The sequence below is a fragment of the Haliotis rubra genome, unplaced genomic scaffold (assembly GCF_003918875.1).
Source record: "Haliotis rubra isolate DU_JTF1 unplaced genomic scaffold, ASM391887v1 Scf90, whole genome shotgun sequence".
In the NCBI taxonomy this organism is placed as follows: domain Eukaryota; kingdom Metazoa; phylum Mollusca; class Gastropoda; order Lepetellida; family Haliotidae; genus Haliotis; species Haliotis rubra.
Genome location: NW_025767635.1, coordinates 2,028,179 through 2,041,644, shown reverse-complemented (window position 1 = coordinate 2,041,644; position 13,466 = coordinate 2,028,179). Strand labels below are relative to the sequence as shown.

General features: G+C 49.4%; 2 protein-coding genes across 2 annotated transcripts; both read right to left on the bottom strand.

The window, feature by feature from the left end:
- Positions 1–7,572: 7,572 nt before the first annotated feature.
- LOC124263962 (splicing factor 3A subunit 2-like) lies at positions 7,573–8,205 on the bottom strand. The gene has a single exon (XM_046698689.1). The coding sequence runs from the start codon at positions 8,203–8,205 to the stop codon at positions 7,573–7,575; it is 633 nt and encodes a 210-aa protein (XP_046554645.1).
- A 1,630-nt stretch (positions 8,206–9,835) lies between these two features.
- Positions 9,836–11,499, bottom strand: LOC124263961 (vegetative cell wall protein gp1-like). Its single transcript, XM_046698688.1, has 2 exons — positions 11,494–11,499; positions 9,836–11,119 (listed from the first exon to the last, which is right to left on the bottom strand). Exons 1-2 carry the CDS (start codon positions 11,497–11,499, stop codon positions 9,836–9,838), a joined length of 1,290 nt encoding a protein of 429 aa, XP_046554644.1.
- Between the last annotated feature and the right edge of the window lie 1,967 nt (positions 11,500–13,466).

Sequence of the window (13,466 nt, the reverse complement as noted above, 5' to 3'; positions counted from 1 at the left end):
CCAGTGACAGGTCAGCCCACCCCCTCGCTACCCTCCTTCAAAGCCGGATGTCCTTGGCTTGAGACGCTGCTGCTCTCATTGGACTGAAGTGCTTACTACACCCAGTCTCAGAGTGGCTGATTTAGTGTGTTGGGATGTGGAATATAGCGGCGCAAGAGGTGTTGATACTGATGATTTTTACTGTGATAATTTTGCACAACCGATTCAAGACCCTGACTTAGGCTGCATTTACCAAAGATAGCCCATCCTGTTGCAGGTGCCTCTGTTGACCATTAAGTTTGAAAACAGATTGATAGAGATGAATCTGAAGAACAGAGCCTACATCGCAACCGTGATTCTGGATGACAAATCAGAGTATAGAAATTAAAACTGTCAATACTCCCTTCTGCACTAGAATTGTGAGATGATACTTGTTTTAATATATGGAATTTGCAAGCAACTACATTCACTGCTCCCAACGACCAAGGTCGACCACCAGCTATATTGTCCCACTGCGAGGCTAGAACTCTGCATATGTTTGTCTCCAGCTGGATGACAGTGAGAGAAGTTACGCCAACACATCAGTTCCCCAAGTTGCATATTGTAGTGTGACACAGGATGCCAAGTTGACCCCATTGTGACGTCACAATGTCGACGTCATAGTATGGAATGTATCTCAGCAATACATTTAAGTTTTAGACTCTGAGACTATGTAAGATTTACAGTAACAGTGAAGATCACCTCTCCATGTCACGTGACAACAATGATACAATAATGTCTACTTGCAGTATAAAATATTGGAAGTTTAGGGATTCCAGTTGTTGCAACACACGGATCTGGGTGGTCTGGCGCTCAATGTGTTACAGCTTAGAGAGCTGACAGCCTGTGTGTGATGGCGAGTCGCGCGTTGTGTCGGTGCATGTGTCTGCCGTGTTACACAGTGCGCCGTCATCACTGGAAATACCACGAGTCAACACTTGAATCCTACCTCTAACACCTCGCTAACACACCCCTTGTATCAGCTTAAACTATGCAGATTGATCCTATTTTCGTTGTAAAAGGAATGCACGTTTCTGTTTGTGTATGAACGAAGAGACCTGATTGACAAACTTATCGTTCATGGGAGATGAAGTTCAGAAGACAATCTCCGTCCAACAGGAACATCAGAGTTCTGCTGTGTCAGGGATTCTACTCCACATATGGTCAAGGGAAAGAGGGGTGACCTCGGCTGAATGCGTACATTATTGTACACAGTGTAGTGCATTTACTATATAGCAACATGGAAATATCCCCAAAACGTAACAGGTAAAATCACCAACTCTTAGAAATATTCTGGCGTTCTCTGTTGTGAACAGAACAACCTTTCAAGCCCGTGTAGATCCGGGTTAGAATTGGTCTTCAGCGACCCATGCTTGTCGTAAAAGGCGACTAAAGGGATCGGGTGGTCAGGCTGACACAAGTCATCGTACCCCAGTTGTGTAGATCGATGATCATGCACTTGATCGCTGGATTATCTGATCCTGACTCGATTATTTACAGACCACTGGAAAATTGCTGAGTGAGGCGTTAAACAACAAACAAACAAACAAACAACCGCCCCTTGATCATTTGAATAGTCAGTACACCTACTGAGTTGATAGGCATATATGATGCCATTGTGACCAGGAAACAATTGTTAGGATAACAATATAACAATAAAACAATATAACAATATACCAATAGAGGTGTTCAACTGCGGGTAGGTGTTTGTTTTCAGCGTGGAAGAGGTGCGTGGAGGAGAACTGGGGTTTAACTGTGGGTCTGTGTGTCTATGTTTCTATTTATGACGGGATTGTTTCTTCACACTTCCTCCTTTGTCAGTGATTGATGTTGGAATCGAGAAGTTTGAGTTGCTGCCATTATTGACGAGGTGTTCTAAAGAGCTAATTTCATGTCAGACTTTCCAACAGAGGTCGTGTGTTAATATATATCCTGGTGGTAATGAGGCGCGAATACTTCCAAATTCTTCTCAACTGTTGCGCGTGATCTCATTTACACATCCCCCTTGTATTTGGGGCTAACTGGATGGGACCTTTAACATTAATCATGTATCTCAATGCCTTGTGGGAGGGCAGGGTGTTTGTGAGGGGCCTGATCGGGCGTCTTTATGGAATGCTGGTCTGGAATTGGACTCGTTCTGCTCTTTATTAACTATAATAATCGTGTATGTACTAGATGTTTGGAACAGCCAGTGAAGGTGATGGATAGTCGAATAAAGGAGAAAAGGAATAATCAGGTAATGGCGATCAGAAGCATTGACATGGTGATAAAAAAACAGAGTAGACGTATTCTGGTGATGACAGCAGGAGAACATAATAGACGTATTCTGGTGATGACAGCAGGAGAAGAGAGGAGACGTATTCTGGTGATGACAGTAGGAGAACATAATAGACGTATTCTGGTGATGCAGTGGGAGACGAGGGGAGACGTATTCTGGTGATGACAGCAGGAGAAGAGAGGAGACGTATTCTGGTGATGACAGTAGGATTATGGTGTGTATGAAACTCAAAGAAGGGCAAGTTATGTTATGTAAGGAGGAATACGTGTGCCATGTTCACGGCCAAAGACTAGTGGTGTAACAAATATAAGAATTGATAGAAGGAAGAGGTAAATACGGTGTTATATAGTACACACAAGTTTAATGTATATACGGTAGGCAGATACAATACGTACACAGGGTGTTTACATCATCTACAAATGTGCCTCCAATAGGAACTAGTGTGTAGACGGGAAGCAAAACAAGTTACATCCTGAGGGACGTAAGATTGTATTCTTTATATAAAAGGACTGAAATACAGACAGGTCATGTTATTAAAGTAGCCACCATTACACTTCACAATTATGTGACTTTACAGGACACACGTATTTCCTGAAAGGACCTTTGTGATGGATTATCGGGGTGCCTCGACCCCTAGAGTTGTCGGTGAAGATATAACACTAGGGTCCTACATGACTTAACAGGACACACGTATTTCCTAAAAGGACCTCTGTGATGGATTATCGGAGTGCCTCGACCCCTAGTGTTGTCGGTGAAGATATAACACTAGGGTCCTACATGACTTTACATGACACACGTGTTTCCTGAAAGGACCTCTGTGATGGATTATCGGGGTACCCTGGCCCCTAGAGTTGTCGGTCAAGATATAACACTAGGGTCCTACATGACGTCAGTACCAGCAAGCCGTGCCAGTATATGCTTTAATTAGTCAGACATGTTCGCACAAAGTGCAGTCTTTCTGTATTATACTGGCAGACAGTCAAAACATGCAAGGCAATATCAGTATTTGAGCAAAGACTACCAATGTCTCGCCGATTTAAGAGAAAGAAAACTTGTAAGTTCCATGTATAAATCTGAAGCATCACAATACAAACATTGGCTACTGAAAATGTCTGTCGTATATTGGTCGAGGTCCCTTCCTGTACCCAGCGAACCCTCTAATGAGCAAATATAACTTATCTTAATTTACCTATGTAGTAATTCCACGGCTAGTAATTCCACGGCTAAACGCTAACACGGGATACAATTTGAAGTATGTATGATTGTTCCGTATGTCTGTTTGCCTAGGGATCGGTAGATTTCCTGAACTAGCCGCAAGTTTGCACATTTGTATGGAAATAAGTCACACGGAAAGTGTGATGTGTTTATTGTTGTTTGTAGTAGCCGGTGTGATGAAACTTGATTCATGGAGACTGGTGATCCCGGAGATAGAGCTGGCTCAACGGAGACGTGTTTGAAGTGGTGAGTGCAAACACCAGCCACGGAAACAGTCGTAGGCAAAACCTGGATCTCGTTGTGTACAACTGTTTAATTCCGATGTAAAAGAATGTGTTATCTAAAGTGTATAAACATTGGTAGTGATGTCACACCTAGGAGTGAGAAATGTACTCCCTGTGTTTAGACTTCTTTGTAGTAAGCTAAGCTGATATTTGAACGGGCCTATCAGTTAATTATGCCAATTACAGGGGGTTAGGGATATGTTCCATGATAATACTCAGTAAAAAGGAGTCTTTTTCGGCATTGCAACATTCCTGAAGTGCAAGCGTTAAGCGATGTTCAGTTTGTAAGACAAATCCGTACTAATGGCTAAAAATATGGTTTTACATAAACGGTACTGGTCCGTCAGCCGCATCAGGTGCATGGTCACGTGTGCTCCAGTCTCTAATCGTTATCGGTTTGAGCTGATGTTCACGAGGACTGCAACCTGTTTCTCTCCGCGAGGCTTGTGTCCGATTCCTGTATTCTTGATTTCAGTCCGGGACTTAAGAGGTTGTCAGTGCCACATGTCTGTCTTCTTGTTGTCAGTCCGGGACTTAAGAGGTTGTCAGTGCCCCATGTCTGTCTTCTTGTCTGTCAGTCCGGGACTTAAGAGGTTGTCAGTGCCCCATGTCTGTCTTCTTGCTGTCAGTCCGGGACTTAAGAGGTTGTCAGTGCCCCATGTCTGTCTTCTTGTTGTCAGTCCGGGACTTAAGAGGTTGTCAGTGTCCCCTGTCTGTCTTCTTGCTTCTTTGTCTGCAGTCCGGTCAGTCCGGGACTTAAGAGGGACTTAAGAGGTTGTCAGTGTCCAATGTCTGTCTTCTTGTGATCAAGTCCGGGACTTAAGAGGTTGTCAGTGCCCCATGTCTGTCTTCTTGTGATCAAGTCCGGGTCTGAAGAGGTTGTCAGTGCCCCATGTCTGTCTTCTTGTGATCAAGTCCGGGACTGAAGAGGTTGTCAGTGTCCCCATGTCTGTCTTCTTGTGATCAAGTCCGGGTCTGAAGAGGTTGTCAGTGCCCCATGTCTGTCTTCTTGTGATCAAGTCCGGGACTTAAGAGGTTGTCAGTGCCCCATGTCTGTCTTCTTGTGATCAAGTCCGGGGTTGTCAGTGATCAAGTCCGGGTCTGAAGAGGTTGTCAGTGCCCCATGTCTGTCTTCTTGTGATCAAGTCCGGGACTGAAGAGGTTGTCATGTCTGTCTTCTTGTGATCAAGTCCGGGTCTTAAGAGGTTGTCAGTGTGTCTGTCTTCTTGTGATCAAGTCCGGGTCTGAAGAGGTTGTCTGTCCCCATGTCTGTCTTCTTGTGATCAAGTCCGGGACTTAAGAGGTTGTCAGTGCCCCATGTCTGTCTTCTTGTGATCAAGTCCGGGTCTGAAGAGGTTGTCAGTGCCCCATGTCTGTCTTCTTGTGATCAAGTCCGGGTCTGAAGAGGTTGTCAGTGCCCCATGTCTGTCTTCTTGTGATCAAGTCCGGGACTGAAGAGGTTGTCAGTGTCCCATGTCTGTCTTCTTGTGATCAAGTCCGGGAAGAGGTTGTCAGGTTGTCAGTGCCCTTGTGTCTTCTTGTGATCAATGTCTCCGGGACTCGGGTAAGAGGTTGTCAGTGCCCCATGTCTGTCTTCTTGTGATCAAGTCCGGGACTGAAGAGGTTGTCAGTGTCCCATGTCTGTCTTCTTGTGATCAAGTCCGGGACTTAAGAGGTTGTCAGTGTCCCCATGTCTGTCTTCTTGTGATCAAGTCCGGGACTTAAGAGGTTGTCAGTGCCCCATGTCTGTCTTCTTGTGATCAAGTCCGGGACTTAAGAGGTTGTCAGTGTCCCATGTCTGTCTTCTTGTGATCAAGTCCGGGACTGAAGAGGTTGTCAGTGCCCCATGTCTGTCTTCTTGTGATCAAGTCCGGGTCTGAAGAGGTTGTCAGTGTCCAATGTCTGTCTTCTTGTGATCAAGTCCGGGACTGAAGAGGTTGTCAGTGCCCCATGTCTGTCTTCTTGTGATCAAGTCCGGGTCTGAAGAGGTTGTCAGTGCCCCATGTCTGTCTTCTTGTGATCAAGTCCGGGTCTGAAGAGGTTGTCAGTGCCCCATGTCTGTCTTCTTGTGATCAAGTCCGGGTCTGAAGAGGTTGTCAGTGTCCCATGTCTGTCTTCTTGTGATCAAGTCCGTGACTCCGGGTCTGAAAGAGGTTGTCAGTGTCCCATGTCTGTCTTCTTGTGATCAAGTCCGGGTCTGAAGAGGTTGTCAGTGTCCCCTGTCTGTCTTCTTGTGATCAAGTCCGGGACTTAAGAGGTTGTCAGTGTCCCATGTCTGTCTTCTTGTGATCAGTCCGGGACTTAAGAGGTTGTCAGTGTCCATGTCTGTCTTCTTGTGATCAAGTCCGGGACTTAAGAGGTTGTCAGTGCCCCATGTCTGTCTTCTTGTGATCAAGTCCGGGTCTGAAGAGGTTGTCAGTGCCACATGTCTGTCTTCTTGTGATCAAGTCCGGGTCTGAAGAGGTTGTCAGTGCACTAAGGCTGTCTTCTTGTGATCAAGTCCGGGTCTGAAGAGGTTGTCAGTGTCCAATGTCTGTCTTCTTGTGATCAAGTCCGGGTCTGAAATGGTTGTCAGTGCCACATGTCTGTCTTCTTGTGATCAAGTCCGGGTCTGAAGAGGTTGTCAGTGCCCCATGTCTGTCTTCTTGTGATCAAGTCCGGGACTTAAGAGGTTGTCAGTGCCCCATGTCTGTCTTCTTGTGATCAAGTCCGGGACTTAAGAGGTTGTCAGTGCCCCATGTCTGTCTTCTTGTGATCAGTCCGGGACTTAAGAGGTCTGGTACCAGTCTAGATTTTGACATTACAGTGTTCAGTTAAACGTGACTCCCCTGCAAAGAGTTTATGTCTTACTTTTCCATATCCCCACAGGAATGTAATTTGTTTCTACTCCTGGCAGCGCGCGCAGGTCAGACCAACCTTCCGGGGTTTCGTCGATCTGATGGGTCATCATCATCCCAGACACCGGAAGATGGCGGAACTGGGATTCCTGAGATACTGCAACATTTGTTTGGTGATGAAGTCCCACACACAGATAACGCCGGCTGCAACCCAATGCGCCCTATGCACGGCCCCTAGGTACATTATATCTTAGCATGTGCGTGGCCTTCAACCTGCTGTGAGTGTGGGTGCTCGGAGATAAACCACCTGTGTACATACTTTTGACAAATGCGTCTCTTCTACATCTTCTTATGCTTACATGTCCATCCTTTTATCGTATCAGTATATGGGTAAGTCATTGTCAACAAATGTTTTTGAAATACTGTTCTTGTATAGGGCGGGGCTGGAGGGGGAAGTGAGATGAGGGTGGGGATGGAGAGGGACGTGAGAAGGGGGTGGGGATGGAGGGGGACATGTGATGGGGATGAAAGGGTACGTGAGGTGAGGTGGGGATGAAGGGAACTTGCGATGGAGTCAGGGATGGAGGGACATGAGATGTGGGTGGGGATGGAGGGGGAAGTGGGATGCGGATGGGGATGGAGGGGAAGTGAGATGAGGGTGAGGGATGGAGGGACGTGAGGATGAGGGGTGGGGATGGAGGGAAGTGAGATGAGGGTGATGAGGGGACGTGAGATGAGGGAGGGGAGGGAGGGACGTGGGATGGGGATGGGGATGAAGGGTTAAGTGAGAGATAAGGGTGGGGATGAAGGTTAAGAAGAGATGAGGGGTGTGGATGATGAGGGGAGGAGGGGATGGAGGGACGGAGAGATGAGGGTGGGGATGGAGGGGACGTGAGATGAGGGTGGATGGGGTTACGTGAGATGAGGGTGGACGATGGTTCTAGGGACGTGAGATGAGGGGAGGGATGGAGGGGAAGTGAGATGAGGGTGGGGACATGGAGGGACGTAGAGATGGAGGGATAGGGGATGGAGGAAGGGACGTAGAGATGGGGTGGGGATGAAGGGAAGTGAGATAAGGGTGGGTGATGGGAAGGTTAAGAGAGATGAGGGTGTGGATGAAGGGATGGAGGTGGATGAGATGAGGGTGGGGATGGATGGACGGAGATGAGGGTGGGGAGGGAGGGGATGATGGGTGGGGATGAAGGGTTAAAGTGAGATGAGGGTGGGGATGAAGGGTTAAGAGAGATGAGGGTGTGGATGAAGGGTTAAGTGAGATGAGGGTGGGATGGAGGGGTACGGATGAGGATGGGGGAGGGGAGGGGACGTGAGATGAGGGGTGTGGATGAAGGGTTAAGTGAGATGAGGGGTGCGGATGAAGGTTAAGAGACATGAGGGTGGGGGATGGAGGGACGGAGATGAGGGTGGGGACGGAGGGACGTGAGATGAGGATGGGGATGGAGGGACGAGCTGGGGGAATGGGATGGAGGATGAGGAGAGGGTGATGGGAGGGACGGAGAGATGAGGGGTGGGGATGAAGGGTTAAGTGAGATGAGGGTGGGGATGGAGGGGACATGACATGAGGATAGGGATGAAGGGAGAAGTGAGATGAGGGTGGGGATGGAGGGAGAAGTGAGATGAGGGTGGGGATGAAGGGCACGTGAGATGAGGGTGGGGATGAAGGGTTAAGTGAGATGAGGGTGTGGATGAAGGGTTAAGTGAGATGAGGGTCTGGATGAAGGGCACGTGAGATGAGGGTGTGGATGAAGGGTTAAGTGAGATGAGGATGGGGATGAAGGGTTAAGTGAGATAAGGGTAGGGATTGAGAGGACGTGAAATGTTGGTGGGGATGGAAGGTAAAGTGAGATTGGGGTGGGGAAGGAGGGTTAAGTGAGATGATCGTGGGGATGGAGGGAAGTAGAGATCAGGGTGGGGATGGAGGGTTAAGTGAGATGAGGGTGGGGATGGAGGGAAATAGAGATGAGGGTTGAGGGATGGAGGGACGTGAGATGAGGGTGGGGATGGAGGTTAAGAGGTGAGATGATGAATAGGGTGGGGAGGGAGGTTTAGAAGTGAGATGGGGGTGGAGATGAAGGGCATGGGAGATAAGGATGGGGATGGAGGGTTAAGTGAGATGAGGTTAGGGGATGAAGGGGTTAAAGTGAGATGAGGGTGGGGATGAAGGGGGAAGTAGGATAAGAGGTGGGGATGGAGAAATAGAGATGAGGGTGGGGATGGCAGGGACGTGAGATGAGGGTGGGGATGGAGGGTTAAAAGTGAGATGAGGAGAGGGATGGAGGGGACATGGGGGGTTGGGATGGAGGGAGGTGGATGAGGGGTGGGGAGGGAGGGTTAAGTGAGATGGAGGGTGAGATAGGGAAGGGCATGAGGTAAGGATGGGGATGGAGGGTTAAGTAAGATGAGGTTGACACATGGCCAAGTAGAGATGAGGGTGGGGATGAAGGGAAGTGAGATATGGGAAGTGGGGATGGAGGGGAAATTAGGATGAGGGATTAGGGATGGAGGGACGTAGAAATGTTAGTGGTGCTGGGATGGAGGGTTATCTAGATGAGTGGGATGGGGATGGAGGGATAAGAGTGAGATAAGGGTGTGGATGGAGGGGCACGTAGAGATAAAGGGTCAGGATGGAGGGACGTGGGGGACGAGGGGTGGGATGGAGGGGAGATGGAGATGAGGATGGGGATGGAGAGGAAATGAGATGAGGGTGGGGATGGGGAGGGGTTAAGTGAAGATAAAGGATTGGGATGGAGGGAGGAGTGAGATGAGGGATGGGGATGGAGGGGGACGTGAAGAAATGAGGTTGGGATGAAGGGTTCTAGGATGAGGTGGGGGATAGAGGAGATGGTGAGATAAGGGTGTGGATGAAAGGGAACGTGAGATAGGGGTGCTGGATGAAGCGGGACGTGAGATCGGGGGGTTGGGATGGAGGTAAGAGTAAGATAAGGGGTAAGGATCGGAGGGACGATGAGAGATAAGAGTGGGGATCTGGAGGGGACGATGAGATAGAGGATAAGGATCGGAGGGACATTATGAGATAGGTGTGGGGATAAAGTGGAAGTGAGGATCAAGGGTGGGGATAGAGGGACGTGAGATGGGGTGGGGATGGAGGGACGTGGATATGAGGATCGGGATGGAGGGACGTGGCTGAAGGGTGGGGTTGGTTTTACATACTTTTAGGGGTGGATTCAAGCAACAGGACGTGAGGGGTCCTGAGAATTGGGGATGGGAAGTGCCCATGAAGGGGATCCTAGGATAAGAATGGGGATTGAGCGTGACGTGCACGATGAAGTGGGGATGGAGCTACTGCTGGCCCCGGGGGTGGGGATGAGAGGGATGTAAAGTGGAGATGAGGGTAATGGATGGAGGGACGTGGGGATGAGGGTGGGGATGGAGGGACGTGAGATGAGGAGGATGGGGATGGAGGGACGTGAGATGAGGGTGGGGATGGAGGGACGTGAGATGAGGGTGGGGATGGAGGGACGTGACGTGAGATGGGGATGGAGGGGCAATGGGGATGGAGGGACGTGAGATGAGGGGTGGGGATGAAGGGGACGTGAGATGAGGGTGGGGATGGAGGGGACGTGAGATGGGACGTGGGGATGGAGGGAAGTGAGATGAGGGATGGATGGAGGGATGAAGGATAAGTGAGATGATGGAGGGGATGGGGATGGAGAGGGACGTGGAGATGAGGAGGTTGGGGATGGAGGGGACGTGAGATGAGGGTGGGGATGGAGGGACGTGAGATGAGGGGTGGGGATGGAGGAGGTGACGTGAGAGAGGGTGGGGATGGAGGGACGTGAGATGAGGGTGGGGATGGAGGGACGTGAGAGATGAGGGGTGGGGATGGAGGGACGTGATGAGATGAGGTGGGGATGGAGGGACGTGAGATGAGGGTGGGGATGGAGGGGACGTGAGATGAGGGGTGGGGATGGAGGGACGTGAGATGAGGGTGGGGATGGAGGGGACGTGAGATGAGGGTGGGGATGGAGGAGGACGTGAGATGAGGGGTGGGGATGGAGGGACGTGATGAGATGGGGGTGGGGATGGAGGGACGTGAGATGAGGGTGGGGATGGAGGGACGTGAGATGGGGGTGGGGATGGAGGGGACGTGAGATGAGGGTGGGGATGGAGAGGGACGTGAGATGAGGGAGTGGGGATGGAGGGACGTGAGATGAGGGGGGGATGGATGGAGGGACGTGAGATGAAGGTGGGGATGGTGGGGACGTGAGATGAGGAGGGTGGGGATGGAGGGTTAAGAGATGAGGGGTGGGGATGGATGGAGGGGCGTGAAATGGGGGTGGGGATGGAGGGACGTGAGATGAGGGGTGTAGAGAGGGATGAACGTGAGATGAGGGGTGGGGGGATGAAGTGTTAAGTGAGATGAGGGTGGGGATGGAGGGGACGTGAGATGAGGGCGGGTGTAGAAGGGGGATATGAGATGAGGGCGGAGCGGGAGGAGGTGTACCTCTCTGTATTTCGAATCGACATCCGCCAACGTACAAAAGCTAATAAAGCCCTGCATGTTACCTTCTGAGACATATTTTGCTTTTTTCAGTTTGTTTTGGTGACTAAGCGGTAAGTTTTGTATAACTAAACTCTGTTTGAATTATCTGGCAGGTCGTATTTCGAGCAAGTCAAATGAATCCACCCCTTTCTTTCTTGCACACAATGGTATTGTGGTTGAGTTTGACTAGAGATTGCAGCTCGGGAAACCAGGACCATGGTGCTCTCTGCTGGAACGCGGGGTCGGTCCAGGTTAATCAGGAGATTAGCCCTGTGCCAGCACCTTGGCCTCATATAGCGCTATCAGTACGGGCGTCTCAATGAAAGACGTGCTACGCACCTTCATCTGTCTAATTCCCACTCACTTGATACACTTACACCATGACGGATTTGCACGTGTTCGCTGAACAGCGGGAAGGGACGCTTCTACAACCTACCGCAAAAAATAGCCTTGAATTAACAGTCTACAGAAATACACTGAAACTGGGTGTAAGACAAGGTGATGCGAGTATCTATACAGAAATACACTAAAACTGGGTGTCGGACAAGGTGATGCGAGTATCTATACAGAAATACACTGAAACTAGGTGTAGGACAAGGTGATGCGAGTATCTATACAGAAATGCACTGAAATTGGGTGTCGGACAAGGTGATGCGAGTATCTGTACAGAAATACACTGAAACTGGGTGTCGGACAAGGTGATGCGAGTATCTATACAGAAATACACTGAAACTGGGTGTCGGACAAGGTGATGCGAGTATCTATACAGAAATACACTGAAACTGGGTGTCGGACAAGGTGATGCGAGTATCTATACAGAAATACACTGAAACTGGGTGTCGGACAAGGTGATGCGAGTATCTATACAGAAATACACTGAAACTGGGTGTCGGACAAGGTGATGCGAGTATCTATACAGAAATACACTGAAACTGGGTGTCGGACAAGGTGATGCGAGTATACAGAAATACTAAACTATGCAGAAATACACTGAAACTGGGTGTCGGACAAGGTGATGCGAGTATCTGAACAGAAATACTGGAAGCTGGGTGAAACAGGGTGATGCGGTACATACAGAAATGAACAAGGTGATGTTTTACCGAACCCCATAGTGTGACACCTATGGTATAGTGTTACCCCACCTTGTAGTGTCACACCTATGGTATAGTGTTACCCCATCCCGTAGTGTGACACCTATGGTAGAGTGTTACCCCACCCTGTAGTGTGACATCTATGGTATAGTGTTACCCCACCCCATAGTGTGACACCTATGGTATAGTGTTACCCCAGCCCATAGTGTGACACCTATGGTATAGTGTTACCCCACCCTGTAGTGTGACATCTATGGTATAGTGTTACCCCACCCCATAGTGTGACACCTATGGTATAGTGTTACCCCAGCCCATAGTGTGACTCCTATGGTATAGTGTAACCCCACCCTGTAGTGTGACACCTATGGTATTGTGTTACCCCACCGAGAAGTGTGACACCTGTGGTATAGTGTTTCCCCATCCAGCAGTGTGACACCTATGGTTTAGTGTTACCCCACCCTGTAGCATGACGCCTATGGTATGGTGTTACCCCATCGAGCAGTGTGACACCTGTGGTATAGTGTAACCCCACCCCATATTGTGACATCTTTGGAATAGTGTTACCCCACCCTGTAGTGTGACTTCTATGGTATAGTGTTACCCCACCGAGCAGTGTGACACCTGTGGTATGGTGTTACCCCACCGAGCAGTGTGACACCTGTGGTATAGTGTTTCCCCACCCAGTAGAGTGACACCTATGGTATGGTGTTACCCCACCCTGTAGTGTAACTCCCATGGTATGGTGTTACCCCACCCTGTAGTGTGACTCCTATGGTATGGTGTTACCCCACCCTGTAGTGTGACTCCTATGGTATGGTGTTACCCCACCATGTAGTGTGACACCTATGGTATGGTGTGACCCCACCCTGTAGTGTGACTCCTATGGTATAGTGTAACCCCACCCCATATTGTGACACCTATGGTATGGTGTTACCCCACCCTGTAGTCTGACTCCTATGGTATGGTGTTACCCCACCCTGTAGTGTGACTCCTATGGTATAGTGTAACCCCACCCCATATTGTGACACCTATGGTGTAGTGTAACCCCACCCCATATTGTGACACCTGTGGTATAGTGTTACCCCACCCAGTAGTGTGACTCCTATGGTATAGTGTTACCCCACCACATAGTGTGACTCCTATGGTGTGGTGTTACCCCACCCTGTAGTGTGACTCCTGTGGTATAGTGTAACCCCACCCTGTAGTATTGGTATAGTGTAC